Consider the following 27677-nt stretch of genomic DNA (forward strand, 5'->3'; position numbering starts at 1 on the left):
CCTTCTGCAAGCCAAAGAGAGATGACTGATCCTATAGGTACCATTTGAATACCAGCCTCAGAACTGTGGGAAAATAAATGTCTGCTGTTTAAGCCACCCACTCTGTGGACAGTCTTATGGCAGTCCTACAAAAACAATCCAACACTTATCAAGGGACTAGATGTGGAATTATAGAAAATGAGACAGCAAGCACATTCCCATGAGTGTCCAAGAAGATGCAGAAGTCATTTCCCGAAAAACTAAGAGAAGAGCACATTTTTTTTTAATAATCATGAGTTTTGCTTTAATTACCCTAAATCTAAGATGACTGTGAGATATCTTTAGTAGAGAATACAAGTGGTTTATTATTTAACACCGAGAAATAAGAGGAGAGATCAGTCATTTCAAGGTCATGTGGAAAAAAAAAAACACATGAGCAAAGGAGACTGAGAAGTGGTCAATGAGATTACAGTGGGCCTGGGAGAGTATGGTAAAATAGAACTCAAAGTAGAAGTGGATTTTCAGAATGAAGGACACACTATATTAAAAATGTTGCTGAAATTTGGAGTAAGATGAAAAAACTATTCATTCAACTTGGCAACAAAAATGTCTTTTGTGACATTGACTTTTATTTATTTATTTTTTAGTGGACTGTAAGAGCCAGAATGGAGTGACAAATGAGAGGGATATGAAGAAGTGACATACATGTGATAGACAGCTTTTTAAAAGAAGAAGTTAGTTATGAAAGAAAACTGAGAAACAGAGGTCAGAGGGCCACTAGTTATACTAATGGAAATGATCCAGGAGAGAAGGAGAAATTACTGGTGTGAGAGTCAACATAACTAAGATCCAAGTTGTTTGTGGAGGGGAAAACTTTTGAGATGTGGGCAATACCTCTCTGAATATAGGAAGAAAGGAAAAAAGGATGAAGGCATAGGAAGATTAATAAATCTACTATGTAAGATGAGGGAGTTTCCATGTGATCCTGTCTGCATTATCAGGGAATAATTAAGGTTATCAGTTATAATTAAAGAGTTGAAGGAAAATTTCAAGTTATAATGATTAAGTAAAAGTTACAAAACATTTATAATATTTTAGAAGAGTGAGCTTACAGGTGATATCTGGAGTGGTGAAACCATGGAAGCCTGGTTATTATAAATGTACAGGGATGTCAGACTGCCCAAGGATGTGAATTTCTTCAACAGTGCTCTGCTATAAGCATTCTAAATCAGAAAGGGGAATTGGACAAAACAGTATGCATGGTTAACCAGCTACAAAGTGTAGCAGATAGTGAAGTTTGTTGTAAGTAAGTTATTATAGTGATGGGCATGGAATCTATCCAGTATGCATTTGTTGTCTATTGCTACATAATCAATTGTTCCCAAATATAGCAGTTGGAAAAGTCATTGATTTGGTTTCTTATAGTTTCTATCTGTCAAGGATCCAGAATCACCTTAGTTGGGTAGTTCTGGCTCAAAGTCTCTTATGAAGTTGGAAAAGATGTTTGCTAGGCTACAGTAATCTTATGACTTGACCAAAGACCACTTCTGAGCTCACTCTCATATTTGTTACAGGCCTGAAAAGATGTTCTAATCAAACTCAGACATGCCTCTCTACAGGACAGCTCACAACACTGCTCGTGGTTTATCTGAGAGCTAGTGATCAAAGGGGGAGTGAAGGAGATCCCAAGATGGAACAAATAGTCATTTTATACCTTAAACTTAATTCTTTTGAGTGCTTATTATGGTTTAGATATGAGGTGTCTCCCCAAAAGCTTATGTATTAGATAATGCAGGAATGTTCAGAGGTTAAATGATTAGATTATGAGAGCTGTAACCTCATCAGTGGATTAATCCACTTGATGGATTTATAATTTGAATGTACTATTGGGAGTTAATTCTAGTCACCTGGGGCATGGCTGGAGAAAGTAATTCACTGGGGGTGTGCACTTGGAGATTATATCTTGTTTCTGGCTCCTTGCTGCTTCTGTCTCTCTTTGCTTCCTGGCTGTTGTGAGCTGAGTAGCTTTCCTTCAGCATGCTCTTTTGCCATGATAGTCAGCTTTAATTAAGGCCTAGAGCAATGGAATAGCTGGCTGACCATGAACTGAACCTCTGAAACCATGAGCCCCAAATAAATTTTTCATCCTCTAAGTTGTTATTGTCAGGTATTTTGGTCACAGTGATAAAGTAGATTAACACAGTGCTTGGGATTGAACCTGTGGCCTTGAACATGCTAGCCAAGTATGTTACCACTGAGCTATATCTCCAGCCTTATACCTCAAACTTGAAAGCGACTATTCATTGTTACTGTCACATTAAATTCATTAGAAGAAATTTAGCCCATATTGGGGGAAGATGATTTCAAAAGGGTATGAGTATCAAAAAGTAGGAGTTACCTAGGGCTTTGCTAGAGGCTGCATAACACAAGAGTATAAGAAAGAAAGTAAAGAGGAGAAATTGGTGAGATCAATGGATAAAGCTCTGAACTTTTTGGAAAACTTGGTTTCATGTGGTTAGTAAAGTCAGAAGACTGTAATTAGATCATTTAAACATTAAATTTTGAATATCGGAGGTTGGACAGTCATTGGTTATGACTTCTTTAATCAAAGACCATAGGAAAATGTGGTTGAATTGGTATAGATAAAAACACAGAAATGGAACTGAGAAGTTAGTGTTAGGTAAGCCATATATGTGGATGTTGAAATTATGGGAAATAAGACTAAGAATAAAGAAGAAAACTGTGAGTTGGTAGGCAACAGATTCCATAAATGAAAGCCAGTGACATGGAAGTCAGTAGATGATGACAAGCAGAGAGAGACATAAAGGGGAAGGGCAGATAACAGAACCTCAAATCAAAAGGGATCCAGACCTGAAAATAGGAGAGAACAAGGATATTGCTTTGGCCACTGACTCTACTTAATCAGGGTTTGGGAAAAGTATGCATATAAATGGCTTCACTTGACAGGGCTGGAAGAGATGTCATTTCTTCACACTTGAACAAGTGTCAATCAAAGGAGGGGTAGATAGAACATTCTATGAAGAGGTGTATTGGTATAAGAGAGCAAGGAGTTTCAGAAGGCAGTAATAAAAGAATCTGGAAGAAAAAGGAATAGAAAGAATGAGTCGTTGAGAATTCCAAAGGACAGAAATGGAGACATATGAAAGTTCAGAAATAATGGGTGATCAATAAACCTCCATCTCTCATGTGAATTAAGGTCAACCATCACCAAACTGCTGGTTTAGTTTCTGCCATTAGTGATAGTGCAGGGCATTAGTCTAAGGAAAAACAATGATCAGAACAGAAGAAGAAAAAGAATGGAAAGAACAGTCTGTATATCAGCTTATGAAAGTAAGGAGGGAAAACTATGGAAGTTTTTGGATTTATCGTCAAAAGAAAGAAATTTCCAGGGTTTGAGTGGAAAAATTATAATCATATCCACCCAAGGAATTTATTGCATTTTCTCTCATTTCTTACATTTCTTATGAGATACATACCTTTATTTGTTTAGCAGAGATTAGAAAGAACCTTAGATAGAGTCCACATCTTCTTATTCACATTATTGTCAAGCTCATGGGTAAAAATGAAAAATCGTTATTTCTTGTGCATTGAACTTACAGATATTAAAAATAATGTTATAAACACAGTACCTTTACATGAAAAAAGACAAGCAAAGTAACTGATAAGATTTTTAATTTTTTTTTTTTAGTTGTAGATGGACAAAGTATCTTCATATGTTTATCTTTATGTGGTGCTGAGGATCCACCTAGGGCCTCACCCATGCTAGGAAAGCGCTCTACCACTGAGCCACAAACCCAGCCCACTGACAAGAATTCTTGATGAGTTCATATTTACCTAGAAACATATTTCAAGCTTTCAAAGTCCATATTTTCCAAAATGTTTTTAAAATACACTCTTGTGCTTCCTATTCATGGCACTTCCTGAGTGCCATAAGTGAAGCCTTGTGAATTGATGGCCAAAATATTTTACCAATTTGTTTTTTTTTTTTACTTGTGTCATTGTATGATGATAAATGAAAATTGATGCAATCAAGGGTTTGGGACAATATTAAACTCTGGTTGTGCCTGACATGGGACGGCTTTCCACTTGAGCTAACTTATGATAAATATTGTCTTGTTCCATGTCTTTTTATCCTAACTCGATTCCTTTATTTTTTAAGACTTTGTCATGTCTTAGTATTCTGGGATATCCAAGTAGAAAATGATTTTTTTTTTTCAGAGAGACTGAATGGATCCAGTTTGGTTTCTGAAATAACATCGTTACTTAATAAGAAGAAGAAAAGAAAAAAAGAAAGATGTTTTAGTAATTCTCTTTTTAATTATGGAATTAATTTCCAGAAGCCATTTCTGTGCATATTGGAGACAATAAAGACAGATACATCAGAAGATTTTGAACAAGGAATAATCTACAAACCCATTTCTACTTTCTAAAGCCTTATTGAAACTAACAATTAAAAAAATTTCAATGTGTCAATGTTTTACACTAAAAAGATGGGAGGAGCAAGGGAAGAAAAAACTTTCTAAAACTGAGTAAACAAGATTGAGAAACATTTTTGAGTAGAAGAATTTTGCAGATGACGTTGAATTTTAAGCAGTAATTTTGGAGAATAAGGTTATTCTCAAATATAGAAGGATCAACAAAAAAGTAACAGGAAAATATATAAAAATACACTTAGAAATGTCATTTTTCTAAACAAATCTTAATCAAATGGATATATAATAAGAGAGATAAATTTGAAGGACTTTAACCTTAAATATTTGGGCTAATTTAAAATGCAATGTTAGTCCATATTTTGATGTGTTAAACTGATTTTGCAATGGTTCTCTTGAAAGTCAACAGGAAACAAAATTAGTTTATACCATTAATTTGGCAATTTTGAGGTGAAATTCTTTGTTTAGCAGAGATATACAAAGTAATGTAGTGAAACATACTCAAAAAATGTGTTCCAAATGAAAAACACACATGCATATTATATATGTATATATTCCAATAGTAGGAAAAATGTGCATCATGTATGCATGTGAAATATGTGTTTGTACACATATAAATGTCATGGAAATGCACAGGGACTTAAGAGGTTAAGAAGCTGATAATTATAATTTGAAATGGTGTTTTCAAAATACTTTAAGGCATAAAAATGGACCTATGTCAATAGGAAGGAAAGGACATGGAGCCTAGGCTACGCAAACTGCTATTCTCTTTTGGTTGTTGAGTCAATATGTCAGCAACGCTTTCATGTGGAACATTGTGCAGACATGAAACAAAGTGATTCCTCCTTGGTTTGCCTTTGGACTGTGCTATTGTCAGGGTTCAGAGACCAGATTCTCCACATCCAGGGCTCTTTTTGTAAGTCTTGATTATGACCCCCTGAGGAAGTCAGTGGAGCCTGGGGTTACTGGAGACGATGTCTTGCTTGGCATATTTATCATCTACAAATCATCTGCTATAAATATACCTCAGCAGGCTCATCATCAGGCCAGCTCAGTAGCCTGCAATTTATGAAGGTTACAGGAAACAGTGTGAAGGGTGAAGCACTTTATTAAGGGTAGCTTTCTTTTCTGACCCAGACCTGCATTCTACTTGAATATAAATGATCCCGGGAATGAGTGCTCCTTTCCATTTAGAATTAAGCCTTTTAAAATTGCCCCCTTTGGATGTTATTCTTATGTCACTGAGTCATGACATTTAAGAATTTCTAAGAAACATCAAAATCACTATGTTAAAGGATAATATGAGAAACCACTAAGTGCAAAATAGAAGCATGTTTAAACCTTATTTTTCTTTAATTTTTTAAAGTACAAATCGTGCAAAGCTTTTTTTTTCTCCATTTGTATTACACATCTATCATTAATCTCTATTTTTTCTCTAGATAAAAATAACAGAACTAACCAAAATGTTTTGGAGATATCGTGGTTCCAATCTCTGGAAGTTGAAATAAATAAAATGTTTCTTCTTTGTATTGCTGAATGTTCTTTGTTTTTTAAGAAAATGTGTTTGTTTTACAGTGTTTTGGATTTTGCCCTGAACATATAAACCATATTTTCTTTGCACATTTGCTTCAATGAATAAAAATTGTGGTAGTGACCCCAAAATGACACAAAACAAAAATGCCACCCAAGTTTCTCTCACTGGTGATTTGTTCCTGCAAACACCCTTAAAGCCTTACAGGTTTTACTTTAAACACTCATCCTAGAAGAGAAAGCCTTGAAGAGGGTCATTCTATTAATATGTATTAAGAAGTAAAGAGCCAATTTTAATATTTCAAACAACTCTGGTGAATAAAAGATCACCTGTTTTCACTCTAACCTTTTAAAAAATATCTTGTTCTTGGCTACACAATCGCCCCAGGGAAGAGGAACAAAAAGAGGAATAAAAATACAGAAGAGTGAGGAGACAAAATGATGGGAAATTGCTTTATTCAACTTCACCTGTCGCTCAAGCAACTCACCCTTAGGAAGACTCCACATTTGAAATGAATTACCCTTTATGGTCTCCTCCCACCACATCACTGCACTATTTTAGCACTTGTTTTGCAAACCACCAACTGAGTCTACAAGTAGAGACATAGTAAGGAGTCAAAAGACATTTTTGCAGCCCATTTTTGAAGCTAGTTCATCAAATACTTCATCAGCCTACTGTTTAAGAGCTTAAATAAATAAATAAATAAAAGGGGGGTGGTGAGGAAATTTATCTCTTCCTTCCCTCTTACATGGAGAATCAGGTCCTTCTCTTGCTTTTCCCGGGTTTCTTCCCACCCGTTCCCCAAACTTGTTACTAGGGAAACTTGAAAAAGAAAAAGATACACTAAGACCACAAAACAAAACAAAAGTTTTGACCCCACAACCACGATCCCATTGCCATGCAGAAAGCAATGCAAGATTCCCAACCTCGGTTGCCTCACCGCAGTCCCAACAAAGCCTGTACGGAGCCTGAACAAATAAGATGTTAATTGCAGCCTTGCTGAGAAAAACTACTATTGTTCCAGGCGAGACCCGCAGCAATAGGAGCTGAGATATGCCCCCCTCTGCAGCGGACTGGATCAATTCTGAATCCTGGTGCTGAAATGACAGCTCTCCCGCTGCGCAAGGTCCGTGCTGAAAAACAGAAAGAGAAAGATGATCAAGTCCAGCATTTACTTCCCACCCTTCAGACTCGCCTTCCCATTCTCCGCACCCCCCCTGCCTCGCCTCCTGGTGAGTTTCTCTTACAGTTGGTCGCCGCCAGCCCCAGCGGTGGGAACTGAGGAGGCAAAAACCTCCCAGACGCAGAAAATACCGCTTTCGGGACGTGCCTGGGTTTGAGTAGCGGTGACGTGTAGGCGCACCGCGGCCCTGGCTGGACCTCCGCGGCGCACCCACTCCCGCCTGCCTCTCTCCCGCCCTCCCCCGGGGTCCTCCCTCTTCTCCCACCCAGCCGCTCCCCTCGCCCGCTCTCGCACACACCCGCCCTCGGGAGTCAGAACTCCATGGCCCCCCGACCGCGCGGCGCGCAAAAGCCTCGGGCTGGCTGCCCCGCGCACCGCGCCGAATGCTGGCGGCGGGTGCGCGCGCCCACGAGCACGCGCGAGGCCGTCGTGCGGGCGCGAGCTCGGGGACGCGCACCTCTCACGCGCGTGCCCCGGGGAGATCGAGCGCGGCGCCCCGGCGCGCACACCCGAGACAGAGCTTTACTATCTCTCTCCCTCTCTCGCCTCCCTCCTCGCTGGGCATTCAAACAGCTTTCCGACATCACCAGCCAAGGATATTTCCCCCCCTCTCCTTAGTCGCCGTCTGTCCATCAGTACCTGCAGCGGGGGGAGGAGGTAGAGGGAGGAAAGCGGAAAGAGGAAAAAGCATAAGCTTGAGCCTTCCGATCCGACCACGAATACTCCTGTAATAAACCCACCGCCCCAACAAATCTGCCTTAGCAGCTGCCGCCGCCGCCGGTCACTTCTCGTCTCAGCGCTTTCTTTGCTTCTTGGCTAATCGGTTTGCTGGGGGATAGATTTGGTAAAACAAATCTTCGTTCTTAATCCACTTCCATCGTTTTATTTTTGTTTGTTTGTTTAGAGTCTCCCTCCAGGGGGGCTTCTCGCCCCCCCACTTCGGTTTGGAGATTGGATTCAGTTGGATAAGGCGACAGGCTCTGGCCCCCGAGGCTTTTTCCCCCCCTTTCACTCCTCCTCTCTGGTCTTTTTCTCCTTTTTTTTTTTTTTTTTTTTTTGCTTCTCGTATGTGTGCATTTTCAAATAATAAATTCTGATTTTTGAAGCTGAGCCGGGGAAAATGGGCAACGGTGATTGGGACCGAAGGGGAGTCTCTCCGTCACTGTTGCTGGGACGCGTGCCTGTGCTGGTGTCTTAGAGCAAGAGCCTCTCTGAGCTTTCGGAGTGGAAGGTAAGGAAAGGGGTCCAGGGGTCACCTTCTCTGTGCTGGGGGCCGCCACCGAGGGGCTCTAGGCTTGGTGTGTGGGCAGGGAGAGCAAGGAAAGGAAAGGCTGTTGCTGGTGGATGGGGAGACTGCGAGCAAATCTGACTGCCTGCATTTACTTAAACGCCGCAGTTGAAAAGTTAGAGAAGTCTGGCTTTCAAGAAATGTGCTGGATCCGAAGGAATAGTTAGAGAGACCCGGAAAATCTGGTAGTTGTGCGTGATCGAGGTAATTTTATGGGGGAAAATTTTAGGTTAAAAGGAAGTTAAAGAGTAGGCATTGGGTCTTCTGTTGGGCAAAAAAAAAAAAAAAAAAAAATCAGTGGAGTGATGGCGCCGTCTATGTTCAACTAAACTAAAGTGTCACCCAGAAAATCAGTTTTGAGAATAGCTAAACTCAATGCCGGTTTGCTTCTCAGTAAGAGATAAATAAATAAATAAATAAATAAATAAATAAATATAACATCCTTGAAACCTCGGTGGACAACCCTTAGACACCCCCTTACCTTCAATAGGGAAATACAGTTTTTTGAACAGGCCCTGCAGTCTGAAGGTGTGTGTGTGGGGGGGGATTCAGTGATTCATTTTTTATTATTTAGAACAAAACAAGATTGTATAGCAAGGCTGGTTAAAAATAAGAAGCATTATATTTGAGATGCTTACTTGAGCAGGCATGAAAGTAAAATCCAAGCTATCTCCTCACTCTTTCTAATCTTTGATGAGCACAGCATTGCAGACATGCTCTGTCAAATAAATGGAAGCAAAAGTACCAATTTCATAAGGAAAATATATTCGACCTCCTTTTGAGTTCCTTATTATAAAATGAAGCCCCCTTTCATGGATGGAATTCCTAATTTAGACACTTATTGTCACATTGGCTCTCAACGCCTACACACTATCCTGAAGAACACTGCGCAGACCTGCATTGCCTGCAAAGTGCTACAGTAAAAAAAAAAAAAAAAAGAAAGAAAAAGAATTAAATTATTTACAGAATTTCCTACAACTTTCCTCATTTGTTAATCTTTAATCTTTATTAAGAAGAAAGGCATTACTCATTCAGCTATATGCTTGAAACAGAGAACACAGTTTTGATAGTCCCATCAGTTCTAGCGTTATTTTAAACTGCTGCTATATAGAGATTTAGAGTTGGGGCTGTTTTTGCCCATACCAAAACATAGAATTCAAATTATAATCTGTAAAATGCAGATCTATCTTCAGGGACTTTGGTCACTGGATTTGGAGTGCATGCGTTGGTGTGTGTTATGCAATGGGAAGGAAGAGGGTTTTATCCTTTGGTTCAAAGAGGACCCAAGCAAAAAAAGCAGGAAAACTCTTAACTATCTATGTCTGTATGTCTGTCTCTGTTTACAGAACAGTGGAAGAGACTGCAGCTTAAAGACTTTTATAATTAACTTGGCATCACTTTTATCAGCTCAAAGGCTGAACCAAAAAGCAGTGTCATTTATTCTAAGAAATAACTTCTTAAAGGTTAAAGCTGAAAAATATTCAAGTTATTTTTGGATAACAACTTACAGAGGTAAATATAATCAAGGACTACTTTATTATGCAGGTCCAGGGTTAAAAATTAAAAAGAAGAGAAGAGGAGCTTTGGAGCTGTTGTTTGAAAGAGAGCTATTTGAAAATTGAAATCTACTAGGAAAGAAAATGCTAATATCTTTTATCTACCATGTGTAAATCTTAAGTTACAGTAGATAAGTCTAGACACAATAACCCTAATTTAAAAAAAAAAAATTAAAAGAAGCCAGCTCAATTACTGCAGTTCTGGGATTTTTCACTGACATCACCTTTGGGATACAGATACTAATACAGTGATCCACTTTATGTATCCCAAGAGGGCATGTCACATTGAAATGACTGCCTCAAATCCTGGTTCAATGGTGATGCTGAACAACAAGTCTTCCCTGTGTATCTGTCCATCTATGCCTTTTCTCAGATGGTGGCTTTAATATTCTACTAATCCACATGAAAGCTCTTGTTTTTGCACAGGAATTTCTTATCAGTTCACATGGTAGCCTCTGAAAAGGCAAGTAGGGGCATTTGGGAGATGATGTTCCATCTGGAACAAATTATCATTTGTGCTTTTAAAATTGTGGCTATAATTTATTGTAATTACTTTTTACATTTAAGAGAAAAGAAATAATGTGGTGACAGCTGCTCCCAGATTATCAGATTAGATTTTGTGTGATGTTTACTGCAGACAGAAGACTGAGGGAGAGAAACGTTTGTACAGATTGATTAAAAATGTTTCAATGATTAACATTTAGGTTATAATATTTTAAACCCCATGTTTTCCTTCTTCATTTGATAGAATGATAATGGTTGTGGAGGAAACCCTGGTGGATAAATTAGGGCATTCCTATTAATAATCTATTAAATGTTATTTTTAAATTGAATGTTGAGAATTTGACCATTGTGATGGGCCACGTGAGGGCGCTGTTCACACAGCAACAGATAATTTCCCAGCGTTATAAAATAAAAATTACCTGCCCTTTTTTATAAAAAGGATTTTTTTTTTCACTGAAATCTTGAAAACAGCTGGCTGTAATATTGGAAGGAGTTTATTTTTTCAATGCTTGTAGACTCCGACTTGCATTTTACTTTCATTGCCATTTTACAGGCCAAATGACATAGGATGAAGGCTGTTCGTAACCTGCTGATTTATATATTTTCCACCTATCTCCTGGTTATGTTTGGATTTAATGCTGCCCAAGACTTTTGGTGTTCAACTTTGGTGAAGGGAGTCATTTATGGATCGTACTCTGTAAGTGAAATGTTTCCCAAAAACTTTACAAACTGCACTTGGACGCTGGAAAATCCAGATCCAACCAAATATAGCATTTACCTGAAATTTTCCAAAAAGGACCTTAGCTGCTCTAACTTTTCCCTCCTGGCTTACCAGTTTGATCATTTTTCCCATGAAAAAATAAAGGATCTTTTAAGAAAGAATCATTCTATAATGCAACTCTGCAATTCCAAGAATGCTTTTGTTTTTCTACAATATGATAAAAATTTTATTCAAATACGTCGGGTATTTCCATCTGATTTCCCAGGATTACAGAAAAAAGGGGAAGAAGATCAGAAATCTTTTTTTGAGTTTTTGGTATTGAACAAAGTGAGCCCAAGCCAGTTTGGTTGCCATGTATTATGCACTTGGTTGGAGAGCTGCTTAAAATCAGAAAATGGGAGAACAGAATCATGTGGGATCATGTATACAAAATGCACCTGCCCTCAGCATTTGGGAGAGTGGGGGATCGATGACCAGTCCCTGGTTTTGTTAAATAACGTCGTGTTGCCCTTGAATGAGCAGACAGAGGGCTGCCTGACCCAGGAGCTGCAAACCACTCAAGTCTGCAATCTTACCAGGGAGGCCAAACGACCACCCAAAGAAGGTAAGTGCCCCCAAATTGGGGAAGATGGATGCCAGCAAGGGAGGGGGAGGCTTGTGTCATGGAAGTGACATGTGCTGTTTCAGTACTTAGACCTAATCATTTCTCCTTTGCTCTGCCATCTTTGGATTTATTTGATTTGTGGATCTTCACTGATGAATGTCTCTTAAGCTTGTTTTAGGTCTCAAGATTTTGAAGATAGAATGGTGACAGTATAGCTCAGTGACATGCCTAGGAAGTGCAGGTGGAATATTCAGGATCAAAGAGATGCAGAAATGTGAAGCCAGGTTGTAGTAGTGGTTGGCAGGGAGGAGAAGGAGAGAGAGATTCAAGCTGCATCCTCTTAAGAGACCTACACACACATACCCCACCTGTGAAATGGATTTTCAGACTTCTCCCTTTTGCTCCAATCCAGCAAATGGTTCCTTTCGCTTGCTTTTCCCTGTGTAACTTATCCTTTTACGCCTTTGAGCTGGGTTGACATGACCAAAAGGTAACTCTCCAAGGCAAACCTGTTTGGACCAAGAGACTTGTTAACATCTGAAAATAGGGGTACCCGGGGCCAGACTTCTGTTTAAGGTGGTTTGTACAATAAACCTGGCACTCTTGCTCTTTGGTGGGCCAAGAGAAACACTGGGGGAGCAAACTGTCTGGGTCAGGTCTTGGGGTTATGAAATCTCCTGCAGGTTAATACACATTCTGATCTTTAAAGAATTGGGATCTGCATTTTGCAAGTGGTGTTTTGCTGTCTTCTCAGTTTCCTGTTGATATACACAGAGAAAGGGAACATCTCAGAGGTGAGCCAGAGGGAGGGGGAAAAACAGTGCAACGGAAATGCGGAGAAAAAATAAAGTATAAGAGTGATTTGTGGCTTTCACCCAATCCTCAGTGGAAGAGCTATCAGAAGATTTGAGATTGTGGATTATGTTTAATAATGCAAGAAAGCATGACATATTTTGAGAAAATGACTTTCTTGTTTGGAAGGTTAATGGCTATGTTCCATTCCTTTGAGGGCAGAGCTGATACATATTCCTTCTTACTCCCCATCCCTGCAACCAGAGAGTGTGTTGATTTCTTATGCAGGAAATGTTTTCTGATCACCACAAAGATCCCAGTCTGTGGAAAGGGACAGCCAAGCTCCAGTCCCTCTTTCCTCCCCCTCCCCCAACAGAAGTTGTCTTTGTGACCAATGTAAAATTGACACGTTGTTGGAGAATTTTCTTTAAGGGTAGCCAAGGCTTTGTAAGGGAGGGAAGGGGGAGGGGGCAGAAAAGAGCCTAACTAGTTTAATGCTGATTCTCTGCTGGCTGCAATTTGGGGGATGGGAATTACTGTAGAGCAATGGCACAAGGGGAAAAGACCTGTTAAGAAAATAAATGCTAGCTAATGACAGTGACAGAAAGGTGAAAACCTTTCAAGATTTCTGCAGGTCAGTGTTTCACTAACAGCTGTGACTGAAGAAAACAAAGTAGTTTTAAATTACAGGAGTTCTTTTCTCTGGTAAAAAATCCCAGAGAAGCACTTGCAACTGCAGGGATGGTATTTAACACCATTTAAAACTAATTAGTGTCCCCTAGAATAAGAAGCTACAGTACACACAGAAAATGTGATGTTACAAGCTGGCTAATAAAACCAATTAACATCAGAAACTAGAGTTTTTTGTCTGCTTTATCGCCATTTTAATAAAATTTGGAAATCTATTTCTTTAATGGTTAAAATTCTATCAGCAGATTGACTGGTTATGACAGAGGAGAGAGAATCCACTTTTGCAGCTTTTCTTTTAATGAAAGATATCAAGGGGAAAAAAACCAAAGTTGTATGCATGATTTTCAACCATTTTGCTGGTCATGGTCATGAGATGTGGGTTAAGACAGTGCTAGAATTTATAGAAGTTGTAGTAGACAACCATTTGATTTGTAAGTGAATGAAAATAAGAGTAATTTTTAGAAATTAGATGTTTAAATCACATGGAAGAACGTATATTTCTTGTAGCTAATTGGATGTCAAAATGGAAATGGATGTTTCTATAGACAAGTAAATAATTATTTTGAAATTATTATGTTGATAGAGCTGAATTAGGAAATTTATATAACAAGGAGGAATTTATGTAGTATCAGTAAAATTGTATGGTATATATTCCCATAAGTCTGAATTTTGTGCTTTTAATTATTTAGATACTCTGAGTCAGAAAGGTAAGGATAAGAAGTTCCTGGTGACATAATTGTAACTGATGTGTTTGTAGGTAATTCTTATAAAATATAGACTACAGAATTCTTGGACTCATTGAATGAATATATTGAATGAAATAAAACATATCTTGGCTATGAAACATTGTAGGAAAGGAATGTGAAAATCTAGACTCTTAATTTAGTCAAATTTATGCAAAGTATATTAAATCTTAAATATTTGATATAAATGATATATGAATTACAATGAAATAATTATTTGATGTCATTTCAAACAAACTATCCTATAATGATATTCATAGGGCTTGAGGTTAATAATTGCATATAGTTATATTGCTTATATTTAATTTAGTCAAGCTATCTTCTTATTATAATATTTAATTCTTGATTTTAAAATGCAGTTTTAAAATATTCACCTGTATTTTATATTACTTGATGTTTCACATTTTCTATGGAAAAACACCCAATAAGTCATCAAAGAAAGAAAGACAGGATTACTCTCCATAGTTTTTGATTTCCATTTTGTTCATTGTAATAAATATTGACTAAGAAGGCCTGCCTTGAGTAGAAATTTTTCTGCCTGTATTACTACATAGATTTGGCAGGAGAGTTCTCACACTTAATTCAATGCAACTCTAGATTGCTTTGTGTAATGCTAGTGGTGATGAAAAACTACTCCAGATGTTGAATATCATGATTCTCTCCATCGGAATTAAAAAATCATATTTTGTGATTGCTGAGGAAGCAATAAACTCTCTGGAATGGGATACCTACTTTGAGAGAGAATTTCTACTGGAATGTTCTTTAATAATACATGCATGTGCTGAAGAATTTCATAACCCTAAATGATAAGAAGAAAACTATTATAGTTTGTAGAAATACCAATAATTACAAAATGCAACACATTAAATTATTGGATAGATGCTTCATTCAAATACTAAATTTTTGTGGATTTAAGATCTTCTTATTGAAGACCATATTCAACAAATTTGGAGGTTATATACTTATGGAAACTTAGTTATAATTTCCCCAGTTTTTATTTGAAATCAAGAAATTAAGTAAATAAAAAAAATGAAAAATAATGATGTCATAGTTCAGGTAGTTTTTTAAACCTGTCTACGTATAATGGATATATACGTGTACATAGGTTTCAAGATTTTGGAGATAGGGTGGTGAGGACAGTATAGCTCAGAGAGATGCTAAGGAAGGGTGGGTGGAATATTAAGAAAAAAAGAGATGCAGAACTGTTAAATATATGTATTTTAAGGAAACTCAGATAACATCAGTGTTTACCTGGTTTTCAGATACAAGTCTGGGGACATTTATCCATAAAACAATCTCAGTTTTCCTGAAGGCTTTAGTATACTTTAAAGGACTCTTTTATTAAAGATTCTGGACTACATAGCTAAAATATAAAATGTGGCCTCAGATTTTATTTCTTACCCCTTCATTTAAAATAAATAATTAAAACAGTTTGAGCAGAAAAATCCCACACCCGTATATCTACATCACATAATGAGCCTTAATGGAATCTTTGTTTCCTACTTACATCAATGGCTCTACTTATGTGAAAGGAAATTGGGATCCCTGTATAGATTCCAGGAAATCTGAACACACACACTCACTTGTCTTCCCCCTTTGCCTCTGCTAATCCTTGACATTCCACCACCCAGGGGAAGCCTCAATCTGTGCCTGTCTAAACTTCAGCTCACATGTGTGCACACACAGGCATGCACACTTTTAGGCACATGCTTACAATCTTGAGGAATGTTCATTTATTTCCTGCTATTTTTGCCCTGGCATTACTTTTTGAGCTGCCTTTCACCCTCGTCTTTCTACTCCTTTGATCTTATTTCCTTTGTGACTAACTTCCATGATCCCGCAATCTTTATCAGAACGTACAAAGTTGTACTGAATATGTTTTTCCTAAAATGTCACTCTAGGAAAGATAGCAAATCAATTATAATCAAAAGAATAAAAAATATACCACTTTAGGAGAGTAGTTGCCTTTTACTTCCCCCACTTAGGGGAAGATGAATACCATTCATTTCATTTCCAATTCCATTAATGTATTATTGATGGCAGTTCCTGATCTCTAAGGGTTTCTTTAATAACATTTTTAAAAGAACAAGAATGAAGTTTTGAGAAATATTTTAATTCAGTATGTTTATTTTAAAATATTAATAATTAATATGATTTGCCTTACATGACCATCTAAAAAGAAATAGTGGTAAGAGAATGTGTCAGTTTCTGTCTTCATTTCTCTGTCTAGTTCTTTCTTCTTGAACAGTAATAATATTTCTCAAATGCTCTTTTCCAGAATTTAAGATAAACATATACGATCACTTTTTAAGAATGTGGGAAAGATTATTTGCACATTTAGTTCAGTGCTTTTTTATTAATTCTTGACTGTTAACTATAAATATAGTAAGAGCAGAATATCGATAAAATTGGGCTGGGGTTGTAGCTTAGTGGTAGAGTGCTTGTCTCAAACCTTTGAGGCACTGGGTTTGATCCTCAGCACCACATTAAATAAATGAATAAATAAACAAATAAAATAAAGATATTGTAAAAACAAAGATAAAATAATAGGTCTGGTCAAGTAAAATGCCATAATTTTTCCATTTTATTATCTTAGAATTTTGGAAGATAATTTAGAAAGTAGTTCATATATGTAGTGTGTAATGGAAAAAAATCTCTATAATGATGCAGCATATTTTTTGTAAGCAACAGATAGAAAATATTAAGAGGGACGTTAAAATGGAAGTTAACTGTGCTGTGTACACAGTTCATGTGCCTTGATTGCACATCTGCCAATGTGCATTTCAGCAAGATTTTATTACAGCTATAGACAACCATAATTGAAATTAATTTTTCCCCAAAATTGAGATAGGAATTTTACTTTGCTTAGAATCTAACTTCATTTTATCCTTCTTTTTACTTCATTTCCTACAAGAATCAATTATATTCTTGAACTGATATTTTGATATAGCTAATTCTATCAAGTATAGCTATCTTTATAATCAGTCTGGTATTTGTTACTTACAAAAGTCAACCAGGCCTTGAATCAGAAATCACAGTTTTTTAAAAAGTAAACTTGTCTTTTTTTTTTTTTTTTTAGCATATTTACAGGTTTTTAGATCATGAAGCAAAGAGCCATACTTTAATCTGCCTTTCCACATGACTGTTACTTTGTGCTACTATTTTTTTCTTCTCATATTTGTATGGCTCAGTAATGCTTCTTTTTCAGGGTACAGAAAAATAGGAAATTACATCAAGAATGAAAGAAAAAAACTAATAAAATTAATAGCTTGGGATACTATAGTTCTTGTCAGTGCCTGTGGAAATTTCTTCTCAATTCAATTAGCTAATAAGATATCAGAGGAGTATTAAACTTTTCTAGGTGTGTCACTTCATTGAAATGAAAAGAATAATTTGTTGTATGGTAGACTTCAGTCCTAAGAATGACTCAGACAATTGTAGCACCTTGACAAATGACAGCACTTGACTTATTAATAAAATGTGAGTGATACCTATCATAATGAAATGTTGTGTCAAATGACATTGCACATATAAAACACTTGGCACATTTCTCAATTTTGTGAGGGCCTTTATAAGTATCAACATCTTTTTTTTCCCTATCAAATCTTCTCCAATATCTGATGGATCAAAATAATTTCTGATAAAAAGATCACATTACACTTAATTATTTCACATTACATTTCAGACATTTTTAAAAAATATATTTTTAGATGTAGATGGACACAATACCTTTATTGTTTATTGTTTTTATATGGTGCTGAGTATCGAACCCAGTGCCTCACACATGCCAGGCAAGCACTTTACCACTGAGCCAAAACCCCAGCCCCTATTTCACACATTTTTATATTCTTATACAGTTTTCTTCTATGTGTTTAACATTATAATTTTTATAATTTGTGCATAATGGCATAATCTAGACATGGACGACATGTGTCTAGGATGGAAAATGTTAACATCAAAAATATTAAACTGAATTCCCATAGTGCGCCACATGTTTTGTTGTTGTTTTGGGCTTTTAGTTTTGCTTTCTTTTACCTCTTAACTAATTTTCCATATACAAGGTTGGGCTCCATTTTATCTTTACTTTTTCACTTTTGGATTGGGGAAGGAGTGACAGCAAAGAAGTGACTTTAGTCATCACTCTGTGATGCTATTGACAATTGGACTTGCAAAGTTTTGAGAATCATTGTAACCTTGTTTTAAATGTGGGAGAGTTTGTGTGTGTGTGTGTGTGTGTGTGTGTGTGTGTGTGAGAGAGAGAGAGAGAGAGAGAGAGAGAGAGAGAGAAGGAGGGAGGGAGAGGGGATAAGGGAGAGAGAGGTACTTTCATTGGTTTAAAAACTTTCTTTCCTTGGTATTTTCATTGTTATACAGATATTCATTTATTTAGGAATTAGGAGTCTACTGAGTACTTAGCCCTGATGTATTGTGTATAGAATCCTTTCATTAATGAGTGTAAACCTGGGGTATAGAATGGGAATTTGGTTTGGAAATCTTAAGAAAGGTTTCCATTATTTGTATGTGAATATGAATGAAACTCTAATGAACAGATTGAATTCAAAGGAATGCTGTTAATAATAAAATAGTTTGGTTTAGAAAGTGTAGTCTCCGGTATGATAAATGGTAGGTCTGTACATTAAACATGGGTTCTCTTAACATCCTGTGCATTGTAGGTGAAATAAATATTTACTGGGAAATTTCTGACTGAGTTTGAAACTGCTCCTGATATTCCCTTGTCAAGCAGGAATTTATTTAAGTATGTCATTTACAGTTGGTACAGTTGTGAATCTTCTTCCTGTTTCTCATTTGTCTCATGTATCATCCTTGTATGGTATTTAGTATATCAGGTTGACTTTACCCTATCTTTTAAATTCTGTTTTAAAAAACTGATTTTATTCTTTGGCTATAAACCATAAAGAGTTGATAACAACGATGTAGATTGTCACTTAATTATTTGAACTTGTCTATGAATTTAGGACAGTTAACAAAGACTGATTAAGCCTCACAGATGTGCGTCCATTTTGTATGAGATAAAGAAAAGGCAGCATAGCATTTCCACATCTTTATGTTGTTCTTCATGTATATTGATGACTAATACTGGAACTGATCTAGTTGGTAGACTATAAATCATTCTAGGTCTAGAGAGGGATCTTTTGGTCATCACTACTGATGGGCAGCAGAACTATTGAAGTTAAATTGTTTCCAAGTATTTTAATCTTTGCCAAATTATACAAAATGAAGATTATGTTTTGATATTTTGCTTGAAAGGGAATTATATTGAAATGATAGTCTATATTAAAACATTGAGATAAAAATTGTTGTGACTTTGCTGGTATTTCCCTCACGGAATTTTGGTCAGTTATTATAGACCACTGAGCCTCAAAATCCTCTGTAAGGCTTACATATTCAGATATTGAAAAGAAAGCAAAACATTATTAGTAGTAATTTGAAGATTCTAATATTTTTTAAATCAAATTATAATATGTCATCTGTAAGACTCCACACAATGCTGTATGCTCTATATGCAGTTACCTTTGCAACTATGATGTAGGAATTTTATTGACTTGCAGAGAATGACTTAGCAACCAAATTGCTAATGGTTAATAAAATATTTAGTTTGCACAGAAAGTGCAGCAAGTAATAAATGCATAGGAAAAACATGGATATGCAGCAGTTAATCTTAAAATTAATTGAGTGAATAAAAGCTTTTTCTAGAATTATGTTTGTTGATGAGCATTTTCCCCTAAACCAACTACCTATTGCATATTCATTATGCCTAGGACATATGAAATGTGAAGGCAAATGGTTTTTGTTTGAATTCTACCATATTAAATGAAAATGAAATAATTTACCTGCTGACCTAGTCCTGGATATATTATTCTCAAATTATTTCTTAAATAGCAAGTTTCTTTTGGAACAGAGTGTTGTTTGGAAAAATAGAACAAAATGGGCATAAGAATGACATTAGAACACTAATGGAACCAGATTGCAATATTTAGAATAGTGTTAAGTTCACTCAGACATTATAAAAAGCATTAAGGAAATTGGGGAGTCGACCAGAGAAGGATAACTAGGTGAAATCACTTTTTAGCAATAGGTATGTTTAGGTAATAGGAATGTTTGGAAATATTTGTTTCCCTTGGTAATGTACTCTCCTGGTGAGTTACTATTGATGTTCCTTCCTTTTAAGGTGATTAAAAAATCTATAAACTTCAAAAAATTAATTTCGGCACTTGAATATCTTAACAGTAATAATTTGTTCTCCAATAAAACACATTTTGAAGAAAAACTTCATATACATATCTCCTCTAAGAGAGTAGAGAATTTTATAAATTAACAGAATATAATAAAATATGGCATTCAGTAAATGCTTTCCAGTTTGCAAAGTGTTATTGCACATATTGTTTTATTTGGGCAATAGCTATGTGAGTCATATATTATTTTTTCCATTAGGAAGCATCAATTAATGCAGAAAATGCTAAAGATCAGTGTCTTCATTTTTCTAAGACAAAACACACAAGTTGGTTCAAATGAAAAACTGGAACACTGGATAGCCATAGATTTTTTTTGTTGTTTCTGAAGCACTTGAATTTGAATCACAAATTGACAGTTATAAGGCTCTTTCAACATTACTAAGTCCAAATCTTATGCAATCAATATAACCCTAATATGCAAATATATAATGGGAATGTGATTTCATCTGAACACAACTCATTTTGGAATTTATATTGAATAGCATCTCTATAATGTAAAAAAGAGTCCCCATGACAGAATCATGTGGGAATATTTGATAGATTTAATCATTTAAAAAATTACCTGGAATCTACCCAGGAAAATAATCAATCTATACTTTGCTATAGCACTTAATGCAGACTAGCCTTACAAATTAACTTTGATTCATTAAATTATTGTTCTAGTCACTATGTGTTATTGAAATAAATATGGGTCTCATTTTTTTGTTTGTTTGTTTTCAGTCTATACGTGTTAATGTGTTTCAGGTTCAGGATCTGTATAGATTTATAAGATGATCTATCTTGGATTTTTACCTCTTTATTATTACCTGGGGAAGTCTGTGTTTTGGAGAATCAATGTCTTTATGTTTTTTTGGTTATCTTATGGTATGCTGACTTACACATGTTGAGGGTAGAAGAAGAGCAAGGCTAGGGTGTCTTCCTCCAGGCTCCTCTCTGGTGGTTTGCTGTGGGTAGAGTATGTGCCTCTGTTGGAGGTAATGTTTTCCATCAGGCCACTTCTTTTGAGGCTCTTGTAGCCACTCTCAGAACTGAACTAGCAAGATCTGTAATGTATTTTCCTCTCAGATTGACAGTATCTCTTAATTGACAGCATCTATTTCCTCCTAAAACCCTAAGACAGAGGTGTACAATTGTGATAGTGAGGTGATTTCTGATCACCTCTGAGAATGACCTGAAACCAATGTTTCAAATTTTCAGACTTCCATTTAATGTGCAAAAGGCTATGTAGAATACTACATCTTTTTGCAGATTGTCACATAGACAGTCAAAGTGAATAGGGAAATAAATGATAATAGTAATAATATGAATAACTTAAAGAATTAATGAAAATTAAAATCAATTAACCAGTTTATTTTATCTCAATTGTAATTTTTATACTTAGTCTACACTTAGTATATACATGTACACATCTTTATATTAATAATTCCTTTCAATTTAGAGTCTTCAAAAGTTTTGCTATATTGACCTGTTTTTTGAATGTCTAGCTTTGTATATACCAATTATACATTGTTTTCAATGCTAATGTGACACTGGAACATTTGAACTTCCCTGAACATTCAAAAATATTTCTGTGTGATTGACAAGTAAAAATAAGTTACTTCAAAACTCCCAAATAAGACATGAAAATTCCTGTCAGGTGAAGATTTAGTTCTAATTTTATATCATTATAAAAATATAAAGATAAAATGAAAATGGAATTTTCATTGCTAATTCAATTTTATTTTGCTTCTTGTTCTTACTATCCTTCTCAAAGCAAATAAAGAACAACAACAGCAGCAACAATAACAACACACACACACACACACACAAACATTTTTGAAATTACTTCTTTGTTTTATTCCAAAGAAAAAAATCATGGCAGCTAAACTTAGAATTTCATAAGTAAAATTACAGTATTTTATTTTTTCTTTATGATTATCTGTTGCCTTTTTATAGCCACAAAGGAGCACAAGAGATAAAGAACTGTCTGAAAAACAACGAAAAACAAAGACTCATCTTTGTCTTTCTGAACTTATTCTGATACACAAATTTATTATATTTTTTAATTGGTAACACAATAACCAAAGTTAAGTGTACATTGGATATTTTGGAAATATTTTTTCTATATTTCCTACTCATAATAATATTGGAAAAGAAGGCACCTTGGGAAGACAAAAGTCTGTTTACTTATATAATCTTTCTATATAAATCTGGCGGACTTGCAAAGATCTGCTTCTGCACAATAGACTGAGAAATTACAGTTTATTTTGGCTCCCTGGAGAAGTCAGTGTCCTTTACAGACATGTTAGCTTGTGGTCAGCTTTCTTTGGCAGACCTCGGGTTTTGAAACTTAGAAGATGAACAGTGTATATTTTTTAAGTGATGCTTGAGAAACTAACCAGTTACAATGGCCTTTTTTAAATTTTCACTAAGCTGTACTTTCATATATGAGAAAGTAATTACCTCTGTTCCAATTGCACAGAATACAATCTTTTAATGCCTTGCTTGAAGTGTATTAAAATTCTACTCTCTTAAAAATGTATGGCTTTTTTTCTCGTTAGTGGTTTCCGTGGAATTTTCCAATGACTATATTTTGGTGTTCAATTGGTTACAAAGGGCATAAATGAGTTCTAGGCATAATAAATATTGCATATGCTTGCCTCTGGCCTCTGCATCCTCAGACCACAGAAACCACAAAAATAGATCTGTGGGAATTTAGAAGCAGAGTAGAAGTTGATCCACTAAATCAAAGCACTGATTTAGAAATAAGTAAATGGTAGGATATGAAATAATACAACCTTTTCCCCTTAGCAGTAGAACTTGATTTTGTCTCTCTAAATTAAAGCTAATATTTAAGTCCATATGTAGGGGTATCTTGGTTGAGGTGGTCAGGAGGCACAGAAGCCTGCCTAATCAGTCTTTCTTTCCTTCCTGTGTTGGAAAAACCACTGAAGAAATATAAATCTTAGTCTCCCCATGATGCTATGCAGAAGAAATTAATGTTACAAACGCATTTCCTCTGAGAAACCATTGTTTTCATTCTTATTATCACCAAGAATGTGTAACAACTATCATTTTGGTTTTTACTATGTTTTGCTCAGAACAAGATTCATAACTTGTTTAGATCAAAGGGCCCATATACTTGCGGTCAATTTTTCTCTATACCCTGCTTCCTGCTACCCAGCACAAAACTCAGGTTTGTCTTGGTCTGACTCCCAACCCACATGCAAGCCCTTGGCCTTCTCTGTGTGCTTCTCAGCTCTCTTTGGTCCCTCTTGGGAAATACCCATCAGTGATCTCGGCCAGTTCTCCATCGTGTCTCATCCTGTCTGGTGGGTATTGGCTGTCTCTCTCCCAGGCATGTATTTGTGTTCCTCTGACAGAGTGAACTTACAGTGAAGCCATTCTGGGTTCAGGCCAGAGGTGAGATTCCTTCTTATCTACTCCATGCTACACTTGTCCAGTAGGAGACCTGCTCATGACCTACCTCTTATTTCTATCATTGCAAACACTTTCTTCAAAATATACTTAGAGCCAGTTTGCCTTGAGAATCCATGTGGAACATGATGGAAGCACCACATTTCTCCATCTTTCTCTCTATTCTTTTGGACATGAAAACACTTGCATCTTATATCATATACTCCCAAACACCCCTTTACCCCCAAAATTAACTTACTCTAAGCAAATCTCTTGCTCACATACTAGTTTTCCTAGCTAAATATGAATATTTGTTTAGAATCCTTTTAACTCTGTCATTGATAAATATTCAGAAGCCCTAATTTAAAATTTTTGTTAAGTATTATGTTTGTGTTGTTTTCATTCTGGCTCTCCCTTTTATTGTTTGTTTATTTACTTTTGTCATCAATAAGTCAGTTACAAACTGCCAAGTTTCTTGGAATAAATGAAAATTATTAGGGCAATGAAAGATATTTTTAATTCCTCTGATTATTCACCCATAATGGATGCCCACAACTGAAGAACATTTCTAAGTAGACAGTAAAAAAACTTATTAGCATTGACATTCTGTTGGTATTGTCATTAATACTCTTCACCAAATATTTTCAGACTTCTGCAGTTCTGGGCACATAGAGCAATTGTGTTTATTGACCACTAATTTTTGTATGGGACCATATGAATGTGTCCAGTGAACTGTGCGCAAAACTGATGCTGCTTACTTCTGAGCTGGGTCAATGCATTTCTGAAGTAAGACCACAAAAGTCTCTTTATTTCTGGCATGAAGACCTGTACCTAAAGAGAAGGGGCTTTTCTATTAGCCAGAGTTGTTGAAATGCTAAAGTGAGAGGATCCCTTGCTCCAAGCTCTTGCAAATCTGTGATGGCTGTGAAGCATGAACAAGGAATAATTTTCCTCTCTGGAAACATTGAGTATTTTTTTTCTTTTTATTGCAGCTTAACCTAGCCTAATGTGACTTATTCAGTGTCAGTTGAAGAGGAATAGTCATTATGATTGTGCTAAAAGGTGTTTAAGGCTGATGTGTTCTGTAATTCAATTCTGATAATGTGATGGCCATGTTAGTGTGTCATATTTTGGTGAATGGAACTCATCTATGTATATTCAGGTAGCTGTATCTGAACTTTCTTTAACATTCTGGAATTCATTTTAGCTATTTATGAAAATGTTCTTGTTTTAGTCTGGTTAGAATTAGTTGATACTATTTTATCATTGATTTCTAATTTCATTGCATTATGATCTGATAGAATGCAGGGTAGTATCTCTACTTTTTTATATTTGCTAAGAGTTGTTTTGTGGCATAGTATGTGGTCTGTTTTAGAGAAGGATCCATGTGCTGCTGAGAAGAAAGTGTATTCTCTCGTTAAAGGATATAATACTCTATATGTCAGTTAAGTCTAAGTTATTGATTGTATTATTGAGTTCTATAGTTTCTTTGTTCAGTTTTTGTTTGGAATATCTATCTAGTGATGAAAGAGGCCAACCTCCTTGATAAGACTCCTTTGACACAAGAATTAAAATCAAGAATCAATAAATGGGATGGACTCAAACTATAAAGTTTCTTCTCAGCAAAAGAAACAAACTTTGGGGTGAATAGAGAGCCTATATCTTGAGAGCAAATCTTTACCCCTCACACATCAGATACAGCACTAATCTCTAGAGTACATAAAGAACTCAAAAACCTAAGCATCAAAAAAACAAATAACCCAATCAATAATTGAGCCAACGACCTGAACAGATACTTCTTAGAAGATGATACACAATCAATCAACAAATATATGAAAAAATGTTCATCATCACTAGCAATTAGAGAAATGCAAATCAAAACCACTCAAGATTTCATCTCACTTCAGTTAGAATGGCAGCTATTATGAAGACAAACAACAATAAGTTTTGTTGAGGATGTGGGGAAAAAAGGTACACTCATATGCTGTTGGTGGGACTGCAAATTGGTGCAGCCAATATGGGAAGCAGTGTGGAGATTTCTTGGAAAACTGGGACTGGAACCACCATTTGACCCAGCTATTCCTCTCCTAGATCTACACCCAAAGGACTTAAAAACAGCATACTACAGGGACAAAGCCACATCAATGTTTATAGCAGCACAATTCACAATAGTTAAACTGTGGAACCAACCTAGGTTCCCTTAAATAGGTGAATGGATAAAAATAATGTGGCATATATACACAATGGGATATTACGAAGCAATAAAAGAGAATAAAATCATGGTATTTGCAGGTAGATGGATGGAGTTAGAGAAGATAATGCTAAGTGAAGTTAGCCAATCCCAAAAAACCAAATGCCAAATGTTTTCTTTGATATAAGGAGGCTGATTCATAATAGGATAGGGAGGGAGAGCATGGGAGGAATAGATGAATTCTAGATAGGGCAGAGGGATTGGAGGGGAAGGGATTGGGCATGGGATTAGAAATGATAGTGGAATGTGATGATCATTATTATCCAAAGTACGTGTATGAAGGCATGAATTGGTGTGATATACTTTGTGTACAACCAGAGATATGAAAAAATTGTGCTCTATATGTGTAATATGAATTGTAATGTACTCCACTGTCATATATAAATAAAAAACAAACAGAAAGAATTAGTTGATACTAAGATAACTACAAAAAATCTTATGAGACCATTCTTTCAACATTTGTTCAAAAAGTTTCTTGAGTATTTTTTTTCTTTTTTTTTTTTTTGTATTTTAAAATTAGAGAAAGAGGGTGTTATGGTCTTTTTCTGTAGAGCCGTGATTGTTGCATAACTGTGGAAAACATTCCTTCTAGCACAGAAGTTCTTGCCAAGAGGTACAAACTTGTTCTGCTCTCTGATTCTTTGTCCTTTCCTTCTGCCTACCTTCCTTTTTCTGTTCCACTTTGTTTTCTTTCTTTCTGTCTCTCTCCCTCCCTCCCTCTCTTCCTGTCTTCCCCTTTGTTGCTTTATTTTGTAGATATGTTTGATTTATAAATCTTGGTGTATAGAAATTGTGGTGATTTCCACAGGATCTGTTATTAATATACATGTAGTTGTTTTTTGTAAACAAATATTTCTATAGTAGTTCATGGGGCATTTCTAACTAAGTACTGCTTCATTAATTTTAACAATTTTCTAGTGAGATCAATTATGTAGCAATAATTAACCTCCCCTTTGAGTAGGTGGGCTTTTGTCACTGAAGAATTCTTCCCTTCCCTGAGAGGTGGGAGGGGAAATAGACTGATGTAAACTTTAAACGGGCCTCTGCTTTTCTTACTGGGGAGGGAATAGTTCTGCCAATGCTAGTAGCATGCTGGCAAGCCTGCTCAGGGACAGTGCTTTTCATCTATTTTCCTGGCTTTTCTATTCTCAAGAAGTTTGGATTGTGATGTGCTCATTAATTATATGAGATATGCTCCAGGAGTCAAAGAAGAGTATGCAAACCATTGAGCAACTGAAAAATTAAAATAGAAAACAAGTGCTTTCTTCTCTTTATTTTATTTATTATTATATATTCTGAAGAAAATTCAAGAATGGAGCAAATTACCTGTTCATTTCCTACCTGTGTGTATATCTCATACATATACACATATTTATACAACTATTCCGCATTGAACGCTTACAATTGTTACATGCTTATATAATGTGAAAAGGACACTTTTCCAAAGTTTGAAAATATTTCTTGTTAAAATGCATTTACTGACTACTAAATATACATTTAAGAGAGAGGATCATAGGAATGACAATAAATAAAAAAATAAATAGAAATATATTGCACCTTTTTAATAAATGCATTCCAGTTAGTATTCTGTGGATTTCTATGGATATATTAAAGTTTTAAGAATGAATTTAAGGGTGAATTGTTTGCCAATTATGTTTCTAAAACTTGAAAACAAGTTTCAATTTGAAAAAAGAATTCTATGTTTAAGCTCTGAAGAATGCTCACTTATAATGT

The 27677-nt window shown here is 35.9% G+C and overlaps 1 protein-coding gene across 3 annotated transcripts in view; it reads left to right on the top strand.

Annotated features, from left to right (window-relative positions):
* The first annotated feature begins 7633 nt into the window (after window positions 1-7633).
* The window catches only part of Adgrb3 (adhesion G protein-coupled receptor B3), a 695051-nt gene continuing 675007 nt past the window's right edge, over window positions 7634-27677 (top strand). The window contains exons 1-4 of one of the 3 annotated variants that reach the window (XM_058578795.1): window positions 7634-7988; window positions 8251-8375; window positions 9779-9944; window positions 11046-11817. In XM_058578795.1, the coding sequence (XP_058434778.1) occupies window positions 11061-11817 (757 nt within the window). In that variant the 5' untranslated portion in view covers window positions 7634-7988; window positions 8251-8375; window positions 9779-9944; window positions 11046-11060. Of the gene's footprint in view, window positions 8376-9778; window positions 9945-11045; window positions 11818-27677 lie in introns of all 3 variants that reach the window. The other 2 variants (XM_058578796.1, XM_058578794.1) reach the window with 2 other exon arrangements.

The sequence above is a fragment of the Marmota monax genome, unplaced genomic scaffold, assembly GCF_021218885.2.
Source record: "Marmota monax isolate L192 unplaced genomic scaffold, Marmota_monax_Labrador192_F-V1.1 WCK01_AAM20220418_F8-fsc00091, whole genome shotgun sequence".
NCBI classification, from domain to species: Eukaryota; Metazoa; Chordata; class Mammalia; order Rodentia; family Sciuridae; genus Marmota; species Marmota monax.